The sequence below is a fragment of the Chlamydotis macqueenii genome, chromosome 3 (genome assembly GCF_036417535.1).
Source record: "Chlamydotis macqueenii isolate bChlMac1 chromosome 3, bChlMac1.mat, whole genome shotgun sequence".
Taxonomy (NCBI): Eukaryota; Metazoa; Chordata; class Aves; order Otidiformes; family Otididae; genus Chlamydotis; species Chlamydotis macqueenii.
Window position 1 is genome coordinate 37,551,240 of NC_141558.1, and position 22,479 is coordinate 37,573,718.

A 22,479-nucleotide genomic window follows, 5' to 3' on the forward strand; every position below is an offset into this window, starting at 1 on the left:
GACCCCCCTCCTTAGCAGAGGCATTGCTAGGGCAGCAGGAGGGAAGCACTGGTCAGAGGCAGATCAGGAGGTGGCTCTCCTTGATGTGGCCTTTGTGCTGCTTTTCTCCTTCCTCATGGACTAAAAACCAGCATTGCTGGAACTCTGCTTTACAGTAGAAGCTCTCCCATACTGGTTTGTCAGAAACAGTCCAAACAAGGTGTTTCTAGTGGTGAGAGCGCCTTTTTGTCTAGATTTGAGTATGTTTTTTGACTCAAAGAAAAAAAAGGCAATGTGTGAAGACTGTCAATCATATAAGCAGCTGGATGTTAGTATTTTAGTATGTGGGTATTTAAGGCAACCCTAAGCAGGGTTACAGCAGTGTACTGACACTGCCTGAGGGCATCTGGTGTGTGACTGCTGCCCTCGATGGTGGGATTCCTGAAATTCTCTCCCTTGAAATTCCCCCCATGAAATGGAAGGTGTGTAACTGAGGTCTTCTGAGAACATGCAATGACTAAGTGAACCGTTTTTCTTTGAGAGAACTTCAAGTCTCTGCTTAGAGCCTCTATATGTGTGATTTCTGATACTTAAAACAGCACTGCTTTTGCTTTTCCTGAAAACTCTGAACTTTATCATCACAGTGAAAATGCTTTGTTTCTATTTTAACTTCCTCTGGGGTTTATTGTCACTAATGCTGGTAGTAGGGTGAAGCACGAGCGTTTTCAGACACCAGCTTGCTTTGGAAAGCAGGTGAAGTAGCACATAACTTACCCAAGCAGCTGCAATTCCAGTTGTCACCAGCCTGGGCTGTTCATGTTCCCTGGGGGATGCTGCACTGGGAGCAGCTCTGCAGGGCAGCACAGCAGGTGCCAGGACGCGGGGCTGCCTTGCTTTGGGGCAGCCCTGCACTGAGGCAGTGAACTCGAACACCCACCACAGCTTTCCCATTTGTGTCGGCCATCTGGCTGCCCAGCCACCGCTGCTGCAAAACGTGATGAGGGGAGGAGCAGGAGATCCGCTTCCAAAACTGCACTCCAGCATACGTGTATTTCATTTATAGGACAAATATTTCTGGAATATGGAAAAATACTTTATTGGGCACTAGTCTTTTATTTTTACCTGTGCTTTTCCTATTTTGTCCAGTAATTATTTCCCATTTATCTGTATTTACAGAAAAACCCAGAGGAGGACAGCTCAGGGAAAACACTCAGTTGGGAACCAGGTCACTTGCTTTTAACCATCTACACTGTTCGCAGCATTGAGCAGCTTCTGCCTTTCTTCAATGTACTCAGCCAAGTTTTTAACAGCAAAGTCACAAGCAGATGCGTTGGACACTCAGGGAGCCCTGTCCTTTACCCCAACTGTTTTCCAAGTAAGGACATAAAAATGGAGAACCTCAAGACCTTCTCCAGCAAAGCAAGACAAAAGATAGAAGAAATGGTTGAGAAGGATTTTCTTGAAGGAGTCATAAAAACGTGAATCAAACTGGTACTATTCAGCTTATATGTAATGTAACTATTTAAATGAAATACTGTATCTTTCCCAGTTGTATAGTATTCTTTTCTTACTTTGTATGTAATGAAATACTTAATGTTGTATTTAAGTTAAATATTTGTAAATAAGAGAAGTTCTGGATGTGGCCTGAATCAAGTTTAAATATTGGTGGCTCATATTGATTATGGTGCCTACTATTTACAGTACATGTTTTGTTGTCTTGAGTTCTGTCTTTAAAAAAAAAAACTAAAAAAAATACAAGGTGCACATTTTTTCAGTTTGTCTCCAGTTTATTTTTTCTCTTCTTTTGATCCATTGGAACTTGTGCTTATTTAGCAATCTGGAAGATACCATTATGCCAGGAGTTAATACAGGACTGTAATGAAGAAAACATTTGTCAGAGGCAGACACCCTGAACTGAAATATGTGGCTGAGGATACTCATGTATTAAAACATGACATCCCACTGGCCCTGCCCCTTCGGGCTGCTGAGGAGTAATAAGGGCCGCAGAAGACCTCTTAAAAATGATTCTAAATGCTATTACTGCAATACTTAAATTTCATAAAAGGAGCTAATGAAGATATAATTGCAATTATATGCAAATGCTCTTTTCCATTATATTGTTCCCCCTGAATCTCTCAAGATGGGCAACAGCCCACAGCTGATTTGGTCACTGGGAGAAGGTGGGAGATGTTTCTGCAGCAGTGTGTTGTGCTGCAGCTACTGTGAGCGCAGTCACCAGTTACTGCCTCTGTGCTGAGGATGGGGGAGTTGGACTTCAGTCACAATGTGGCAGTAACTTATGAAATAGGCTGGGTAGGGGGCAGAACTCCTCCTGGGCGTGACTGTGCCACTGACTGTGAAGGAGTGAGTCACCTCTAAGTCGCTTCAGCTTCAGAAGTTAGACAAACTCAGGGGGGAAACTCAGCAGCAAGAGCTCATTAAGGTAAGTTGCTAACAGAGGTAAACAATAAGCAGTAGAATATTCTGCTCAGTTGTGATTAATCCTTGCTACTCTGAAGAAAGGTTGGGTCTGTCCATAGTAGCAGATGGTAAAGATAGCAATATAAAAAAAAAAAAAAAAAATCATTAACTTTAACTGCAGAGAGGCTGGGGTGGTGCTCCTCTTCCACCAGCGAGGTGGTAAACAGCCAGGCTTACTTCATGGGCGAGGGCATCTGCGTTCTCCTGTGGAATGTTGTAGTAGTTAGTGACATTGCTGTCCCCATGAGAAGGTTAGAGCAAAGGTACGATATCAAGGCAAGAGTTTTCTTGCAGATGCTGTGTTCCTTATACTGCTCTGTCATCTTGAGATGTCTTCTGCCACTGTGGTCATGCTGGCAGGAAGAAGGGGCAGGAGCATATGACTCTGAAAAAATGGGACTACTGCTTTTGCTGTCAACTTCAGAGTCAAATAAAAAGCTTTTTTTTTTTTTTGTGGTCACTTAAGATTTTTTCCAAATTTAGCACCTGTTCTGTTTGATTAAGCGACAACTATGTAAACATACTTCTCCTTCCATCACCCAATGCTAAGCAGAAGATTGTTTAACATAACAAAATACACTTCATATACAAGTTGTTAAAGCTCTGACCTGTGTGTCTGCTTCAGCGTATATTCTAACTACATCTTCTGTTCCTGATGGACGGACAAAAGCTCGTGACAATTTGTACTTCTTTACAAGCGCATCAATTTTCTCTTGTAGTCCCGGAGGTGAAACCGCACGCCTCTCTGCGTCTGTTGTGTCGATAACTCGCCTGTCTGCGACCTGCAACATCAGAAACAATTTATTTGTGTGCTGATGCAGAATGAAAAAGGTCACTTCAGGTTTTGATGTGTTGCGCTGCCTGAAGAAGAGCTCAATGTGGGAGTCACCTGTTTAATTCAAACACTGTGGGAGCCCTAGGATCTCTGCTCAGGCACTGCTCAGCATGTACTAACGAAGTCCTGAGAGGACTCAGCTGCCTGGGTGGTCAGTTCTGAAGGTGGCTCCTTGGTCAGTCTCTGAACTGAAGCTGCACCTTCTCCCAGTGGATCAGAAAGCTTAAACTCTCTCCTCTGGTTAATTCAGAGCCTCGCACTCCCTTTCCGTCTGTAGCAGAATGCTACCACATGGGAGCCTGTTCTGCTCAAGCTCTTTGTCTGAATACTGGAGAAGAGAAAAAGTTAAGAGCTTGTCCCTTCCAGTTATACAAAGTGGCACAGCAAGAACAATCCAGCTGCCCAGCAGGCAGCAGCCTTAGAAAAACAGGATTTTTCTAACTAACTTGAAAGTTGAGAAAGCGTTTCTAAGTTAAATTTGAACAGTTTTGGTCAGGTTTTTCCATTTAACATAGCTGGCTTTTATTTAATAATTTGTGTAAGCCGTATTTTTATTTTAGTTCGAGTGACATTCTGATCCCTCCTCTGGGTTGTTTCATGGCTTGTTTGGCCTCCTACCCTGCAATGGGCTGTTTCAGCTTTAAAATAAAGCTTATCTATATATAAACAGGCAAGAGCTGCTCCCAGCAGGGGTCTCTCACAAAAGGCTGCTGTAACCTGAGCCAGTGTGGTGTGTAACTCACCTGAACTTTGAGCAGCCGACTGGGAAGGTCAGTGTAGAGTGCGTCCCACTGTTGCAGAGTCAGACCTTTCAAAGCCAGGATTGCTTCAATAACCAACATGTCTGAGATAGCATCACCAACTGTCTGTTAGCAGGAAGGGAAAAAATACCAGAGCAGTCAAGAGTGAAGAAATGAAGGCATGATCTGATCAGTAAGCTTCCACGTGGAGCAAGTGAAAATGCAGCCAGGCTGCCTTGCCTCAGTCTGGGCAGCTGGGGTGTATTGGTTGGCTTTTTGGGGGGAGTTGTTTTGGTTTTTTTTCCCTCCTTACCAGGCTGACCCTGTGGTAAGGAAAACAGCAGCATACTTGTACACAGCTATGCTGATGGCGGGTGATAGTCCTCACCTCTCCAGAGGAGGACTGGCACACCTCACCTTTGTACTGGAGACAGGATCCCTAAAGCTAGCCTGTGAAGTATGATTGGGGACTACCCCTGATGAATAGCATCTGTGCTCCCTGTCCCAGGGCTATGTGGACACAGGCACTGACTCATCCTCATCCTCCTGTACTGCACAGGTTAGGGAATAACATCAGATGAAAGATTACTTGCTATCGAATTGTGAACAAGTCACACCCTATCGCTAGGTTCCCATGCCATCCCACTCCCTCTTTGGGTCTTGAACCCAGAAGACTGTACCACATAAAAGCATTCTGCATCCATTTGTAAGAAAGTATCACATCTTTCTGAAGATGACTGTCCTGCCCTTCTCTCACAGCACCCTGCTTTCTGCTCCAGCAGTCCCTGGCAGTAGCCAGACAGGTACTCACAGAGTTAGCCTCACGACTGTCAACATAGTGATTTGTTTCTCTCAGTTTTTACCTGATTAATCAGGTCAATCATGTTTTCAAGCATCTTTGCTGCTTCTCTTTTTTCATCATCTTTCTCCTCTTTTGCCAGTTGTCTGATTTTAGCTTCAGCAGCTTTACTAAATAATACCTAGCACAAAAAGACAAGAGCTTGTGAAGATCAGCCCACATCACAAACTAGGATACATGCAGCAACAAGGAAAAAACTTGTACCATTTAAGCCCAAATAACCACCACTAAGGTTTGCTATTCTGACTTCCCATCCCCACATGAAACACAGAGGAGTTGGTGGCAATGCTATATTTGAGGGAAACAAGTCTATTTTCAAACAAGGAGAGAAAAATCTTGTTTATAAATGTAAGCAGAGAAAAAAAAAAAAGACCTCCTTCTCCACCTAATCCAACTAAATTTTTTTACATATTGGTTGATCTTATGCATTACATGCTCATACTTACTGTCCCATGTCCGTTTGCCTCAAAATAAACACCAACATCAAACTCCTGGGCCTTGTGATGCAAGTGTTTCACTCCTGTTTTGACACAGTGCACAGGTACCTGCAGCCCAAGGATATGCAGTGAATGTAAACAGTAGACAGGAACTGCAGGTGAAGTGCCAGGAACTGAGCACCAACCTGGGTAGACTGTTACAAACTAACCTGTGTTTCACACCTACTGACTCCCCAGAGCTAAAATTACCCACTATTTTTTTGCAGGCCTGATTAAAAAATAAGATGATTTCATTTCTCCAAGTGGAACTAAAGGCTGGTTTTGAAAAACAAACAAACAAAAAAAAAAAAAAAAAAAAACCACCAAACTCAAACCAAGGGAAAACCCCAGTTCATTTTGGGGAACATACCACATTTCTATCCGAACCGAAATAATACTTTAGCTCAATTTTTGCCAACCAATCGTAAGCCAAATTTCCATGGAGAACAATATTTAGCCTGTTACAGAAAATGAAACAACTAGTGTCTAAGTATCAAAGAGCCTTACCAATTCATTTACTTGCAAAGCCATAAATTCCTCAACTTGTTCCAGAGGTAACAAAGGATTTTGTGTACCTTTTGCCAAACCTTTCTTTAAACCAGTAAAAGCTGACTAGAACCTTTTCAGCTTTTGCTCTCTTTGCTTTACCACAAAGAATTTAGTGGCTACTAGAGGTCTGAAAGGGTCATTTATTTTACCCTAGTTTTAAGTTTTCCTAGCAATCCTATTACAGTAGTATTTATTTTAGAAGTAAGCAACATTTGCACAAAACTACCAGGAAAAAAACTGGAGAGTACCTTCAGTGTTTCCTCAAGATAGCGTGTCGAGCTCCCATTGGCATATGCCGTTTGTACCACTGCCATCTTTAAAGTCTGTCCCACCTGAGCAATCCAAGAAGCAAATTGCTTTACTGTCCGAAAGGCACACAGACAGAGGAGCAGGATAAATGGAAGGATAATCAGAATTATTAAACGTATGTTCTCCTACAGACACTTAAAACTCCTGGGCATCAGAGGAAGGAACCAGCTTACAGAGAACTTCTATGCATTTCAGACAACAAAAATTCTGTTAAAGTCTTTGTATATCACAGTTTTTGTGGCTGGTTTGAAGCAGCTCTCCATTCAGTGACCGCCGTAGGCTTTCCAAACCCTTTTTCAGATTCAGCAAGCTCAGTGCACTGGCCAGACACATGGAGTTACATAAGGCCATGCTCACAAGCAGTAAAGTCAACGCTTCCAGTGCAAAGCAGGCAAAGGCTGGTTGCAAGCACAAGTTCTCCTCACTGGCCAGCATCTCTGCTACAGAGTAAGATATGAGCTGGTCTCTAAGAAAACAAAACCAGGATAACTCATGTAGAGTTAGTATCATAGACACCAAGTCTAAGAGAACTTTTTTCTCTCTGTCCCCTGTGGGGAGAGGACACTATATGGCAGACAGTGGGTTTGAAACGATGACATACAAGCCCCTTTACTGCCACAACCAAGTTCTCACGCAAATGGAATAACCAGCCTTCATAAAGCTTCACAGAAGTGCTGAGGGAAGCACTGAATCCAAAATTAATCAAAAATTAGTGAATGATACTGAAACTAAGAAAAGGTTCCAGGATTTTTATTTGGAGTGTGGAATTCACACCCTTGTAAAAATAACATTTTGTCCGTATCAATGAGGTACAGAACTGATCTCTTTTTAAACTAGATTCACTTTAGGTAGATATGGAGTGACTGCTATGTATGAGCTAACACAGCTTCTTTAGAATATTTTACACTTTACAAATTGAAGTGTCAGCATTCATTTCATAGGTTAAAGTTACCTTGGCAAGAAGTTCTTTAAGGAAGATACTAATTAAAATTGCTATTTTATCTCCATCAATTAGGTGAAAATGGCCAGTTGCATCCTTGTAGTAATAAACAATTCTATCTGCATCACCATCAAAGGAGCAGCATCTCTCATCTGGCTTCATGTCTAGCCCTAGCACACACAAAGTTAGAAATACAAGTTAGCGAGAGGAAAACATACAAAATGTTTAAATTAGTCCCAGTGTGGATCCCATGTGGAAATTAGCTCTCTGCAGATACACACAAAACACTGAGACTCCAAAACAGACACTGCTTTTACAAGGAGATTTGCAACAGGGAAGCTTCATTGAATGGCAACTGAAAAGTGCATGTTCAGATCAAAAATACAACTACCACTATAAAAAAAAAAAATGCAGGTTCTCCAAACATTTATTCTGCTACATCTTCTCCCCAGATGCGTATGAAAATTAGTCCCAGAACTACTGCGCGTATTCACATCTCTAAATTTTGGAAATAGGCGCTCAATGTCAGTTATGGTACAAGGACCAAAGCCTTAAATCAGAAAAACACCCATCTCCTCCCACACTTAGTCACCACAGAGCGCAGAGCCGCACACATCACCCGCCGACCAAGGTGAATGGGATGAGGGTATGGGATATCCCCTTGGTCAGTTGGGGTCAGCTGTCTCAGCTGTGTTCCCTCCCACCTTCTTGTGCACCTCCAACCTCCTCACTAGCACAGTACGAGAAGCTGAAAAGTCCTTGACTTAGTGTAAGCACTGCTCAGCAACAACTGAAGTATCAGTGTGTTATCAACATTATTCTTATCCTAAATCCAAAACACAGCACTATACCAGCTACTAGGAAGAAGATAACTCTGTCCCAGATGAAACCAGAACAACCCTTCCTCACATGAACCTCACAGTCCACTTGTCAGAAAGTCTGCAGCTGGCCATTCCCTAGGCTGATTTCAGAGTCCCTCAGGAACTCAGGAGGGATCTCCAAAGGACACACTACCTCCTCTAACTCTTTCTTGAAAAAACACATTTCAGTACACAAGCAGACAGGAGAACTGGCCCACCTTGTTGACATCTTGTCCTATAGGAAACTATCCCCTAAAACTTGCCTGTTTCTTCTCCTGCATGCCTACAGTGATGCAGGACAATAAGTTCCACTGTCATTGAGATCCTCAAGCTAAAGCATGAGGTAATGGCAACTGCAACATTTAACAGGTTGAGACTCACTATGACTTTAAACAGGAAGCTGTTACTCCTTAACACTTCGGAGAAATTGGATCATTCATTTCAGCAACTGATCATGAAACCACATTTTCTTTTCAGAGCACATCCTGCACGGAAACTACTGAGGAGTGTCCCCTCAGTCCCAGTCAAAGCCAGGATCCAGACACGACACACTGCTGCTGTGCTGCTTCCCTTTCTACGCTTCTCCAGCACACAAGCAGCACAGCAAGGGGGAAATGACACCATACCTCTGTGTTCAGATTTGGCTAGCAGTTGCAGTGAGGGAACAGGTGTTGAATGGAGAGCCCAGTTTAGCCTTAAATAATCTAATATCCAAACTAGCCTGCTCCCCCAGTTCAGGAATTTTCTTTTATGCACTTTGCAGGAAATTGAATCAAATAATTTCCTCACTGGTTTATGTCAATCAGTCAGTCTACTGGCACCAAGCTGTTAATTATCCCAGCTCTTTCTCAGGAACCTGGAAAAGCATCTGCAACCCTAGCCCATAACGTCAACGTTTCTTGGTAACACAAAGGGAAGTAAACAGAAGAAAGTCAGTCCTGACTGATCTTTGTACTCGTCCAAACAATTTAGACTAACACAAAGTAGGGATGTGCCAAAACCAGCTGTAGGATTCTCTCCTTCCATTGCACAAGCAGAACCATTACCATTCATGGAATCACTTAGTAAGAAACAGGGGAGCTCAGCTTATCTGAAGATGATACGCCATTGCTAGATCCTGCTCTTTCAGATCTGGACAGAAGGCAAAAGGATATAAAATTACTGACTACGTACCCCTAGGTGGTTTCTGGTGAACTTTTACAAAATCTGCACCACATAAGTGATTGAGCTTCTCCTTGGTTCCATCATTAGATATGTGAATTAGCACCTCCTTTGGGAAGTAGGGCTCCATTTCTGATAGCTTCAGGGCTCCTATTCCATTGGCACAATCAATCTTCAGGTGCCTCCGACTCTCTCCAGAGCTGGGAGACTTAGCACAAGGGAAGAAGGAGCAAAGTGAACTCATACCCTAATGAAACCACACCTAGAGGCATGCTGAGTTCAAAATTTCAGACCCAAACAGGCTAACAAACAGAAGATATTCATTTTGTACATTTGCATGAAGAAGACAATGCCCAGTATTCACCTGTTTTATCAGTTCCGTAAAAGCTTTGGATAGTTTTTCATAATAACCTTCCAGTGTTGCTTTCCCATACTGCCCTTGAGTGTTTTGACAGCAGACCATGTAATGTAGCTGTGGCGTTGTCACCAGACCATAATCTAGCAAAACATTACAGGCACACTTTTCAGAAATAGAATACTAAATTAATTCCTCCTTAAAAGTTGTACAGTACTTGCTATTCTACAATGAACAGATAAATGCAGTGCAGGAAACCCATATTATATTTTTCAAATTCTGTTACAAAAAGATGAACACCACCCCCTTGCATTAAAACCATACAACTATCCTGAAAGAAGATCATTACAAGCAAAAATGGAAATGGTGTCTGGGCTACTGCTTTAGGTCTACATAACAGAGTCACATTTACACAAAAACTTGAAATCAGACTAGAATTGCAAAAGCACAACATACCATGGTACTGACCACCTAGAACAGAGATACCATCTATGACTGACTGTGAAAGTTTCTCACTGCTTGGCCTGGAAAACAACAAATACAACTGATAAACTTTGCAAAAGATATTTATATACAGACTTGACAGGGAAGCACATGTGGAAGAAGACTCTACAATCTTCCTGCCAGTAGACTTACATTCAACATGAAGAAATGCATACCTTTGTTTCTATTTTAGGGGCCTCCCAATAAAAGAGTTTGAAAGCCACCACCCCAGAAAATTACAAAGACAAGTAAACTGCTGAATACATGTGGATGTCACACGGTACCCAAAAAAAAAACCAAACGTCAAACCCACAATAAAGCATCCTATTCAGAAACAGTGCTAGGAAGTTCTCATAACTATTAGGGAAGCTAACATAGGAACAGCATTCAAAAAACTTTTGTTTACTGCTATAATCATACATTACTTTCACAGGTAGCAGACTTGCATAATCTGGCTGCAAACAAACAAAACATTGTCACTTCCAAAAAAGCTGCACATGTCTACAGCATTTTGTAATTACCTGGTGTCTCTACCAATAAAAACTGAAGCATCTTTCTGCTGGTTCACTGCTGCTTTTTGGCAGATCTCGGCTATTACTTCCTGTAATTCTTGCTCCTCTGCATTTGCTAGTTGTGTGGCATACTCTTCCCAGGAAGGGTGCAGCATTTCACCAAAAGGATCAACCAGCTTTACGCCATTATCTTCCTTAGAGGAAAACAGAACACAAGATACCAAGTCTTACATGGAAAACTTGAAATCATGAAATTATGAATTAAAAATTACATGAAATCTCTTTGAAGAAAAGCGACACATGCTTCAATCACATTGTTTCCTTAAACGTGGAGCACTTCTGGGAAGCAATAGCTGTTTAGTTAAACCTCTAATAAGCCTCAAGTAACATAACCAGCATATTAAGTAGCTTATTTTTTCCCCCTTATAATTTTGGTATGAAATCCATTTGACATTCAAATGACAAAAGGAGAGATTCTAATAACCTGGAATGCTCCACACCAGCAGAAGTCTAAACGCCTGATTCGTAATTGCCCCATCTCTTTATTTTTTCGAACTAGCAGGTCCTGCTCCTCTCAAAGGTACTCCCAGCTTGCCAATGTTACACATTTCTTATATTACAGCATTTCCACATGACACAAAATGAAGCTCCCATGCACAAGGAAAAGTAACTTCAAATACGACAGACATCGTATTTACAAGGAGCAGGCTAAACACACACTTTAAATCCAAGTGCCTTCATGATCTCATCTCTTGGTACCATGAAGAGCTTTCATTCCACCAGAACTGATCACATCTATTTCATTTTTAAAGAAAAGGTTGTTCTTACTTCAGGATTGTGAGATGCTGTAACCATGACGCCAATAGTAGATACCACGACTTTGGACCTGAGGACTGCCAGCAAGCCCATGCGGAACACGACATGATCAAGCTGTTCGGCCTTGGCGCGAAACCCAGCAGTGCCATACTGAAGAGTAAGTCCAGCAGGTTTAGGATGTAATGCTGAGTATTTTTTAAGTGCTTCAGTATCCATTTCTAGAGAAGGAAATAACACAGATACAAGTGTGGGGAGTCAAGTCATTACAACTAGTTTCACGTTTTGCACTTTAATTTTGAAGCCCAGAGGGACTTTAAACTGGCGCTCACACAATACTGCTCATATCTCACAAATCCCTTGGTGGGACTGCAAGGGGAACCATCACCCGAGCAATCCATGAAGGAGCCTCTACACTGCCACTACAGCACTAGATAAACAAAGCTCGACAGATTTCACCAGATCACAAAGGGATGATAGGATTTAGGTGAGGAGAGCCACGATTCTCAATCGGCTGGATCCAGGGATCCCAACAGAGCTATTGCAAATTGCTGGCCACTTCTCACTGCCATGCTTGTCACCCAGTGCACCCTGCCACGTCTCCATACATGAACTTTTGAGTTCAAAAACTTTTGAGCCTTCTCTCTTCAAGCCTTCGCAGCCACTGGGAAACCCCCAGGAGAGTCACCCGGAGGTTTTACCGGGATGGCGGCTCTGCCGAGCTGCTCCGTACGGACCCACCGCCCCGGCCGCGCCAACCGCACGCTCTCCACCCCGCCGCGGGCACCTCAGGCGCCGACGCCAGCACAAGCGGCTCCAGCAGCCGCCTACCCCAGCACCGCCGCCCAGGCTTGCGAAGGACCGGAGCTCCGCCAGACCCCTTCCCCGCCTCCCCCCGCGCCGCTCACCCTCCGGCTACCGCCGCTCCTCCCTTCTCCTCGCTTCTCTTCCCTTCCCACGCCCCCAGACCGGCCCCGCCCAATGGCAGCGGGGTGTCGGGGACACGCAGCAGCTACGTGGCACCCGGGCCACGTACACTCGTCAGTCAGAGCGAGGGGCCGGGGGCGGGGTGGCCGATTTTAGGGTTCCCCAGCCCCAAGCGATCGTGCAGGGCTCCCCCCGGCGCCCACCCATGCCAGCCCCCGAAGTGCTCCCCGCGCCTCTCCTCTAAGCATCAGCCTGGCCTGGCCTGGCCTGGCCTGGCCTAGCGCGCACGCGCGCCCGCTCCGCCCGCCCGCCCGGCGCTCGCGCAGCGACCGTTGAACGGCCGCGCTGCTGGCTGAAGGTTTGCTGCCGCTTCCTCACCGCGGCGGCCCCACCGGGCAGGCGGCGGCACGAAGAGCCGTATCGCCTGCCCTGCCCTGCCCTGCCCTCCGCTCCCGGAGGTGGCTGTCCTCTGTCGTGGCTGTTGAAGCCTGTGCGGGCCAGGTGAGGCTGCCGGCGCGCAGGCCCAGCCCTTCTGCTTGGCTGTGGAGCTTGTCTGTAAAGCACTAACTTCTAAGCATGCTGTATCCAGCCGTGTTTAATGCAAATTCTATCCTTAAAAAAAAAATACAAGGCTTTCCGGCTCGTTCGGTTGCACGGCGAGGTGCTCAGCCTCACTGTCTGTTAAAGCCCGGAATTTAACTCCAGGCCTCTCGTTCCAGGTGTGTGTGGAGGGCTGTGCAATGGCTGTCACAGTAAAAGAATGCCTGGAGCTCCAGCTGGTGGAAGTGGAAATGCTCCTTTCAATGTTTCCCAAAAAAGGTGAAATAACTCTGGATGAGGATGCTGTGCCCAGCGTGCAGCGCTACCTGAGAAATGCTGATGGAGCTCTGCCCCCACAGCTCGAATATTCAATCACTGTTGATGTAGGGGAGGCAAAGGTGAGAAATTCCACGTAGATGTGTTCATGGATATTGTTTTCTTTACTCCTACTGCGGATGCTTTAAAACTCTGCACTGAAAAAAACGGGGAAACTCCCCCTCCAAATTTCTGTTTGCTGTTTCAAAAGTCAAGATCACAAAAAAACCTCTTGTTTTTAATTATTTATTTAAGTCTTACCTTGATTTGGGTAAGAAAGGCTAATAGAATAGCTGATAGGAATGAACAACCAACACCAGCAGCACACACAGTGTTCAGGAGAGCTTAGCTAGGGTTGTACTTATGTGAGGGTTGTCAGTTTACTGATTTAAAGAGTTGTGTGTTACAAGGCAGTGCTCCCCTCATGGGAATACATGTGGCGGACTTTACATTATTCTAGCAAAAACACCCTATTATTTCTCTCTTCCACCCTTTGCTACATGTACTGACATTCATTGATCTGTATTTGAAATACACTAATGTAAAAATAGGTCCCAATGGCAGAATACTATTAAGAAGAGGCACACAAACACTAAAACAAAATCAGCCTGTGAACTGCAATGCAAAAACCAAAACTTGGAGTATAAGGAGTTCCAGTATTTTATCCAGTTGAAGAAAAGGTTACGTGTGACAACTAAGTGATGTAAATACTTGCATAGAAAACATAACCATTAGTGAAAACTGACAAACTCAACCTAGAAGTATGTGCATTTTTGTAGGAATAAGGATAATTAAACAGAACAATTTACTAGGTAACAAGGTGGCCTCATGATTATTTGGAAACTTATGTGCAGGCTTAGGTATATCTCTAAAATACATCCCTTCACAAGCCTTCAGAGAGAAGTTTTATGAACTGTGTAGAGAGGGCTTCTGCAGGAAGAATTTTTTTTTCCATGGCAGATTGTCAAGGAACTTTGAAAGATAATTAGTCATTTCGCGGTTCACTTCTCTCTGCAGGACTAATAATTTGATTGTATACTGTAGTGAAAGTCCCCTAATGGTATACAAAAGGCTCAAGCACTGAGGACACACAAATTATCTCCTGCTCATGGACCAGAGGCAGGGTTCAGCTTCCAAAGAACTGAGGTACTCCATTTTAACATGCTGCAGGAATAATAAAGAGAAATTCAAAGCCCATGGTTTGTAGGAGATCAGACAAGATAATCTAGAGGTTTCCCTGTCCTAAAATGCACGTAAATCTTTTTATCCCCTGTAATCCTGAGAATGCTTCCTCTGTTAGGGTGAATGCTTGCTTAAGATATTAATAATGCCTCTATATACAATATGTACAACTATAAACACTGTTTTGTATAACTCCCAGCCTTGTTTTCCTGGGCTAGATCCAGCAGCTGGGCTAAGTTCATTGATAAGACGTGTTTTGTAAGGGACAAGATTCTCAAAAGCCGCTTGCCCCTTGACTCTGACAGACTGGTAGTTTATTGCTGTAGCAACACTGAGCACGTTTGGAGAACATAGAATAGAAATATCTCTAGAGAGTAACTGTGTACCTTCTTTCCAGCCATGGCAGTATTTCTGTAAACAGCAAAAGATAACATGAGATATGTTGGGAAAGTCTTAGCATGATGCAACAAAAGGAAAGGAGCTGGCAAAAGGAAAGTGGAAGAGGTAATTCCAACCTTTAGGATGTTGCAATCTTATCATTATAATCTCCTCATAATTTGCCTTTGACAAGGCCTTTGACAGGGAAGATGAGTCTAGCATGTCTTTCAGTAGCTGCAGAATTCATTTTCCTTTTTTTTTTTGTGTGTGTATGTTCTGTTTTTAAGGTAAAAGTGGAATTGCAGGTGCTGCTGCCTCATATGTATCCTCATGTAGCTCCTCAGCTTTTTGTGAGATCAAATGCACTGCACAGACAGCAACAGTTGCAGCTCAACACTGGTCTCGCTTCTCACATCAGCTCTTTGGATTCAGGTGAACTGTTTATATATGAAGCTGTTTAATGGGTGAAAGACAACAGCCTGCCTTACCTGGAAAACAGTAAGATCTCCTCTGAAAGTGCTTCCAAAGAAGTCGTAGTCAAAGAAACGTTGCATCGCATGTGGATCTACAGCCACCATATATATAGACAGGAACTGAGGAAGAAGATTTTTGACTGTGCAAAGAAGTTAAATTTGACTGGCTTCTGCCTAACAGGGAAACCTGGTGTCATCTGTGTGGAGGGACTCCAAGAAAACTGTGAAGAGTTCTGGCGTGTTATTAGGTATCCCAACTGGAAGCATATTTCATGCAAGCATGTGGAGAATATAGAAGCGGAGGGAAGCATTGATAATCTTCGTCTCTTTCATGCTTTTGAAGACCTGCAGTTTCAAGCACATGGCGATTATGGCCTGAGGAATGACTATCACATGGATCTTGGCCAGTTCCTAGAATTCCTGAAACAACATCAAAGTGGACATATTTTTCAGATTTTATTTGGTGTTGAAGGCAAACTTACAGACAAATAAGAGAAACTATGTAAGGAGTTCTAATTTTGGACAGCAAGAGATGATGCTAACACTGGAATATTGTGCCTTAAAGCTACTGTGAAAAGGGAAACTGTTTAACATACGAGAGGAATGGTTCAAGTAGTTAATCTTAGCTTCTGTTCTGAATTGCCATATATTTTTGAGAGGTGTTTAGTTATTTTCTGAGATCCTAAAACAGGCATTTGTCACTATAATCGATGCCTCAAAGTGCTTGCAAGGTGATAAAAATCCCACACTGCAGTATCCTGAATTACGCACGTCTGTCTCCTCATCTACACTTTGCTGTGTGTTACTAAGCTGAGGTGCAGACTTGTAGTTAACTTCTGCACAGAGCTGTGGGATACCAAAGTGGCTGCAGTCACAGATTAATGTAGTTTCCTGTACAAAAGCACACCCAGCTCAAGGAAATCTCTCTGCTACATTAATGGATGCAATGTCTTTTACTGCTCCGTGAAGCATCTGCTCTTACTTCATTCCACTAATCCATGAAATGCAAAGGCTTGTGCCCAACCACAGCACCAAATTTTGCTTTTAAATGAAGAGTCGGGAGAAGGAGAAAGAAGCCACATCACCCATCCTTGTACCTTTTGGGTACTACCTATACAGTTTATATATATACACACACACAATAATTACCACCATTTTCGCAATCTTCCTCCTATCATCTCATTTCAGTCTGCTTATGTTAACAGTAATTTTTCAGCTGTTCAACTCATGGCATTTTATATTTACATTGCTAGGCCAAGTACCTTGGAAATAAAAATCATAGAATCATAGAATGGTTTGGGTTGGAAGGGACCTTCAAAGATCTTCTAGTCCAACCCCCCTGCAAGGAGCAGGGACATCCCCAACTAGATCAGGTTGCTCAGAGCCTCATCCAGCCTGGCCTTGAACATTTCCAGGGATGGGGCCTCCACCACCTCTCTGGGCAACCTGTTCCAGTGTTCTACAACTCGCATTGTAAAAAATTTTTTCTAATATCTAATCTAAATCTACCTCCCTCTATTTTTAAACCATTACCCCTAGTCTTGTCACAACAGGCCCTACTGAACAGCCTCTCCCCATCTTTCCTGTAGGCCCCCTTTAGGTACTGAAAGATCGCTATCAGGTCTCCCCAGAGCCTCCTCTTCTCCAGGCTGAACAGCCCCAACTCTCTCAGCCTGTCCTCATAGGAGAGGTGCTCCAACCCTCTGCTCATCTTTGTGGCCCTCCTCTGGACCTTCTCCAGCTGGTGCATGTCCTTCTTATGTTGGGGGCTCCAGAACTGTACACCGTACTCCAGGTGGGGTCTCACCAAAGCAGAGCAGAGTGGCAGAATCACCTCCCTCGACCTGCTGGCCATGCTCCTCTTGATGCAGCCCAGGATGCAGTTGGCCTTCTGGGCCAAATGTGTAAGATGAGACAAAGTTTACTGTTTCCTTTGTTTTTCCCCTACATTATATAAGGAAATATATGTAAAATATATAAAAATGAAAAAACTCTATATTAAATAAAAATACATGTAACTTTACCAGTCTTTTCTATGTCATATTAGTTCTGAGAGACAATTTTCCAGCAGCTTGTAACAGGAAATTATATTAATGGCTTATTAGGCAGCACTTTTCTATGGTGAAGTGTGCTGAATGTGTATTTAGATAGTGCATTGCAATTCAGTCTTCCAGTTTATAATAGAACATCATATTTAAATGTCATCAATATAATATGTAGATGAAGAATGCTACTGAAAAGTCCGCAGTAGCTGTGCCTTGAAGAACCACTGGCTTACCGCTTTCCACTTGTGTCATTGAGCACCATAATACGAAAATTGGTACTGAGCAATAATAGCAGTCTTACTGTTGAGCTGTAGAGGTTTGGCTGTTCAAATCTAAAAACCAGGCCATTTTGACAACAGCTATTTAAAGACTATGCTTCTATACACTCAGCTGACGACTACAAAAATAACAGATATTTTATTTCAAATAAAATACAAAGAAGTGTTTTAAAACTTTTCTCATAACAGCAATATATTGAAATATAGAGGACAGCAGTATTTCTGGTTGCTCAGAGTGATGATTAACATATACTTTGCAGAGTGAAGGGATGTATCATTTGTATGATCATAACTTTGGCCAAAAGCACAGTAAGGCAGAAAATGTTCCCATTATGCAATGAGGGAGAAAGTGCCTCGTCTCTTTGTGAATTCAGGACCTGCAGTCTGCAGCTGTGGCAGAGCTGAGGGGCTTTGTTTTGTAGAGATAATAGCATGATAGTAGAAAAAATCTTCAAGTTATCTTTTTTTTTTTTTTTTCCCAGAACTGTCCAGAAGGTGTATTATATTTTTCTTGGAGTGGTAATTCTGTAACAACTAATAATTCTTTAGAGTTTTTTCTTTTTTTCTAGAACATTGATGTATGAGCACAGATTCCACATGATCATGAGTCAAAAACAATAAAATAATTTGCATTTAGTCCTGTTGGGAAGCTGCCAAATGTTAAAATTTTTCCTTTAAAGCAGCAAAACAAACCAATTTAGAAACAGGGCTTATCCGTGAGATTTCAACTAGAAGGAAATAGGACAGGCAACACCGGCATAGGTCAGAAAGTCTGTGCAGGATACTCAAACAATTGGGAGTTAGAGCTGCTTAAAGCTTTATTCTGAGCAGAAGCTTTGTTCGTTCGGTTTTTTTTCTGAAGGAGGAAACTACTGATAGTAGAATCCAATCATATCCTCCTAAGGATAACCACAGACTTGTGACTTCTATTTCTGGAAATGCTAATTATGAATCCAGAATAATGCAGGTCATGAGCAGCGTCCCTGGATGCTTCCGTTGTGGTTTGCAGAGGGAATCACTTTTTTTTGTAGAAGAATAAGGGTCACTGCCAGGCATCACTTTTGATGACTGGTTGACAGATGAGAAAGGGTAAAAAAAAGGGAAGAATCTCTTGAGTTGAAATTAGTGTGTGGGTGAACATACTCAGCATGCTGAATTATCAGCGAAGTTGTAAAAACTATTTTAAGGATCATACTGAAGACATTGAGCTAACCAGATCATTCAAATAGTAGCAAGCAAGAGAAATGTACAGTAAATATCAAATAATTAATGCAATGTGTTTGTTACCCCATAACGGTATTCTCTTTTCCTCATAACAATTGTCCATCTAGTGGACCTCAGCTGCATGATTTGAGAGTTTGTTACAAAGAATAGTACTTTAGCATACAATGTGTGTTTCAAAATACATTGGCCTCAAACATTACAGGAATTCATTAGGTTTAATACATTAAAACCCTACCACTAGCCAGGTAACTGATGTTTGTAAGAAAATATTTAGTCAAAAAGAAGCCTATTTATAGCATTTTGATACTCCCTTTTTGTCAAGGACATGGAGTCCAAGCACTTCCATGAACTAATGTTAGGCCAGACCATTGCAGGGTATCAGAACAGCAGTTGTTTTGGTGGGGGAATAAAATATTTTATCAGTTACAGGACTTTAGCTTAGCTAAGTAATACTAAAATATCTTAATTAGATGTGAACAAAAGGTTCTGCAGGTTCAGTTCTTGTCAGAACATTTTCATTACTCCACACAGCAGTGACCAATAAGGCTTTTCCTTGGAGGAAGATATTCTAACTTTACTGTTGTTTAAAGTTTTGGGTTTTTTTAAAAAATAATACCTTGACAATTAAAGCAAATTAAATTGTGACCTGAAATGAATTAAACAGTCATTGTGTGCATTTCTTAATTTTCCATGGTACCATTTTCCTGCTTAAGTTCTCACTGACATTTGTGACAAAACTCTCAACTCGAGGTACAAACCCTTATTTTGATAACAAAAAGATCTGTCAAACTAGGGTATCTCAATTATAATAACAAACAAAATAACAAACACCAGAAATATATTTGTCAGATTAATTTTTATTTTCTGATTTATAATTAATATGATTTCTTGACCTGAGTTTCTAACCAAATATTACAATTTAGAAAAAAAAATTCTGCATCTTAAAAAATCAGCTATTCATAGGCTTCCTAGGCAGAAATGTTCAGAATATTTTAATGCCTTTTAACTGCTGCTAGTTTGTTCATTCTTCGTTAAATATTTACAGTTTCACTTTCATGGCTTCTTCAGGCCAGGTATAGGAGTCAGCCACAAAGCTATTGTAATCGGTACTGTAAACCTGAGAGCGGATGAAGGCTTCTAGGTCCTTGGGCTGAGGATAGGTGGAGGCAGTGTTATTCCTGTAGGCTTCTTCTGCGATCTAGAAAGACGCATTAAAATCCTAATTAGTGCTGATAAACTGTTTGAGCACATTTAACAGGAATTAAAAGTAGGATTTAGTTAAAGATCAAGATAAGACTTCATCTCTGGTGCTGACAGTCGCCTACATTCACACTGGCTCCAGGCTAGTATACAGCAAATAAGACTAGGTAGCAGGATGATGTTTGCATTTAAGTGAGTCTGACTCAGGCTACTTTTGAACAGGATTCCATGTCTTTGCTGTTACAAATACAGTGCTCCCCCTCCTCCAGTAGTATTTTAGCTTTTATTGTGCAGCAGTGGATAAAATATTCCACAAACCCCAAGCACTGAGATACAATTTCTGCTTCTCTGTCATCAAGTTACCCTGGTTTACCATCTTCTCCAAAGCACTGTAAGAAAAGTGTGATTTGTTCAAAGCCTCCATGCTGTGTGCTTATTGCAGAAGCCTATTATTTGCCATAGTCTGATAATGTATTTCTGAAAGGTAAACTCATGAGAAAAAATTAGTCCTACGCAGTGCACAGATTTAATTCTAGAGATGGTTGGGGGAAATAGGAATATTTGTTTGCTTTTTCCTCATCCAGACCATACCTAAGTGAATCAATTATGCATCACAAGTATAGCTGCAAGAAAATTAAGTTTAGAAGGGGTTGGAGCCCACTCAACACATCAAAGAAGCCTCTCACATCTGAAGAACACTTACTTGAGAAATATGTATCTTCAGACTGGACATTCATCTATGAAGCAAAGGAAGTCTGACAGCCTGGCTTTATGCAGCAGCACTTTTTGGTAAGATCTGCTTCTAACTGTATTTGACAAACACTTCTACTTTGAATAAAAGGAAGACGGTCTCCTTCCCACTCTCCTTAGCTCTCTCTTTAAAACACAAATGTTTTAGCTTGGTGAGAAGCTGAGACCCCAAGTTACCGTATTTAGATTTCCTTTCTAGGATTAATCTGAAGCCCAACTTGATTTGACAGAGCAGTACTTCGGGTGTTTATCTAAGAATTCATCTTCAGGTCTGTGTGCATAATTATCACGGTTGAGTAAGGTCTGAATTTAAACCCTACGTTTTGTATTAAAAACAATTTTGGGAGTATTCCTCCCATGGAAGAAGCAGAGGCCATCATTAAACCTCTTGGGCTGTACAAGCCAGAGTAAGTATTTGCAGGAATAAACTTTCAACAGAGATCAGGCAGAAAGAATTGTTTCGTAACATTTTCCCTTTTTATATTTTATGTAACACAAGCAGAGGAGGAGTTTCCATCACTGCGTTTCTGCCAAACGCATAGACAGTTTGATTTAGCCTGAGGAATCAAGGTAACATTTTGACATCTGCAGAACAGAGTTATTACTTGCCTATGAAGATGTGAACTGTGAGAAGAATTTTTATTTTTTTTAAAAAGAAACATAACAAATGAATGGAGCTAGGAGAAATGTTTCGTGCAGGAGGGCTCCTTGTTATTCTTTCGAAAGAATATACAATAAGTGGAATTATTCACAGTAAGGTGACCAAGAGGGAAAACAATAATTGGAGCAAAAAATGTCACAGAAGACAAGCAAAATAACCTCCTAAAATGCTGAAAAAAAACCCCTACCCAGACTGGGGAAGGAACTGGGATAAATACATTATTTGAAAACTTCCTCTTCTCTTCTCCAGGACAGCCAAATTTCCTGGGAAACTGCAAGTTTAGGTCAGTTACTGAAAATCTATCTGCATCAGCTCTGTATTTGCCAGTAAAAACCAACCAACCAAACAACTGCAGACCCAGAGCTTAGCCGTAACCAGAAAGCATCCCCTGTAGTTAGTATTTTGATAGGCCAGAGTAAGGATGGGAACACAAGGCAACAGTGCCTGGGCACATGATGACATTTACTCTGTTGACAGGCAACTGATAATCATGAAGGGCCAAAAGCCGTCAGCTGTGCAGCTCACATGACTGTAAGCCTGGGGACCTGCTCCTAACTGGTGGACAGTACAATTTGGGCTCTACAGACATAAACACTTGGTGTAGTTCCGTATTTTTCCTTCTAGTGTTTGGATTACATTTACAAATTTAAATTGAATTTTGAAACTGCTACTTGTCCAGGATTGATTGATGTAAGCCAACTTAAACTTGCGTGAAGGCGTGTTAGTTGATCAAATCAAATGCTCAGTTATGTACAGAGCGTGGGAAGAAAAGTAGTCACAAAAGACTGAAATGACTTACCCTGACAGCAATTTTCAGTGACACTTGCTGAATAGTGACTAATGGAGGGTACAGACGACCTTCCTGTAAATTCTCTTCTGAAACTTGCTGAGCTATTACCTAGAAATAAAGCAGACATATTTAACTTGAAATGCAGGTGCAGCTGTAGCTTTATTAGACAGTGATCTAGTCTTATGCAAAAAAATGGTTCAATTTTGGCAAATCACGCAGATACTGCTTAATCTGCCTAGTTGGTGTTTCTTACAACCAGCCTTATTATTAGGAGTAGCTACACAAGAGCTAGAAATTTAGGGAGTTATGTCCTTTTCTCAGTTGGACAAACAGATCCATGACACACATACACCAGCAAATAGTT

General features: G+C 42.0%; 4 protein-coding genes across 7 annotated transcripts in view; 2 read left to right on the forward strand and 2 right to left on the reverse strand.

Moving 5' to 3' along the window:
* The window catches only part of DOP1A (DOP1 leucine zipper like protein A), a 68,264-nt gene extending 66,511 nt beyond the window's left edge, over nt 1-1,753 (forward strand). For all 4 annotated transcript variants that reach the window (XM_086745975.1, XM_086745977.1, XM_086745976.1 and 1 more), the window contains one exon: nt 1,156-1,753. In XM_086745975.1, the coding sequence (XP_086602101.1) occupies nt 1,156-1,461 (306 nt within the window). In that variant the 3' untranslated portion in view covers nt 1,462-1,753. The remainder of the gene's footprint in view (nt 1-1,155) is intronic.
* Nucleotides 1,754-2,571: 818 nt separating this feature from the next.
* On the reverse strand, nt 2,572-11,571 carry PGM3 (phosphoglucomutase 3). The gene is made up of 12 exons (XM_010120810.2): nt 11,368-11,571; nt 10,549-10,733; nt 10,001-10,068; nt 9,554-9,687; nt 9,202-9,397; nt 7,181-7,338; nt 6,168-6,251; nt 5,341-5,439; nt 4,899-5,015; nt 4,039-4,161; nt 3,069-3,242; nt 2,572-2,664 (listed from the first exon to the last, which is right to left on the reverse strand). The coding sequence occupies exons 1-12, from the start codon at nt 11,569-11,571 to the stop codon at nt 2,572-2,574; spliced, it is 1,635 nt and encodes a 544-aa protein (XP_010119112.2).
* Nucleotides 11,572-13,019: 1,448 nt separating this feature from the next.
* RWDD2A (RWD domain containing 2A) lies at nt 13,020-15,901 on the forward strand. Its single transcript, XM_010130797.2, is given in 2 exon segments — nt 13,020-13,217; nt 14,982-15,901. Coding segments are annotated over 2 exon segments (876 nt in total). The 3' UTR covers nt 15,660-15,901.
* A 3,650-nt stretch (nt 15,902-19,551) lies between these two features.
* Nucleotides 19,552-22,479, reverse strand: part of ME1 (malic enzyme 1) — a 177,032-nt gene continuing 174,104 nt past the window's right edge. Inside the window, exons 13-14 of the mRNA XM_086745759.1 lie at nt 22,125-22,223; nt 19,552-19,912 (exon numbers count right to left, since the gene is read on the reverse strand). Of these exons, the coding sequence (XP_086601885.1) occupies nt 19,754-19,912; nt 22,125-22,223 (258 nt within the window). The 3' untranslated portion in view covers nt 19,552-19,753. The remainder of the gene's footprint in view (nt 19,913-22,124; nt 22,224-22,479) is intronic.

Coding starts and splice junctions, on each gene's coding strand:
- PGM3 (XM_010120810.2), bottom strand. CDS start 11,571: ATGGATACTGAAGCACTTAAAAAATACTCAGCATTACATCCTAAACCT. Junction 9,688..10,000: donor TCTAGGTGGTCAGTACCATG/GTATGTTGTGCT, acceptor ATGTTTTGCTAG/ATTATGGTCTGGTGACAACG. Junction 7,339..9,201: donor TCACCAGAAACCACCTAGGG/GTACGTAGTCAG, acceptor TGTGTGTGCTAG/GGCTAGACATGAAGCCAGAT.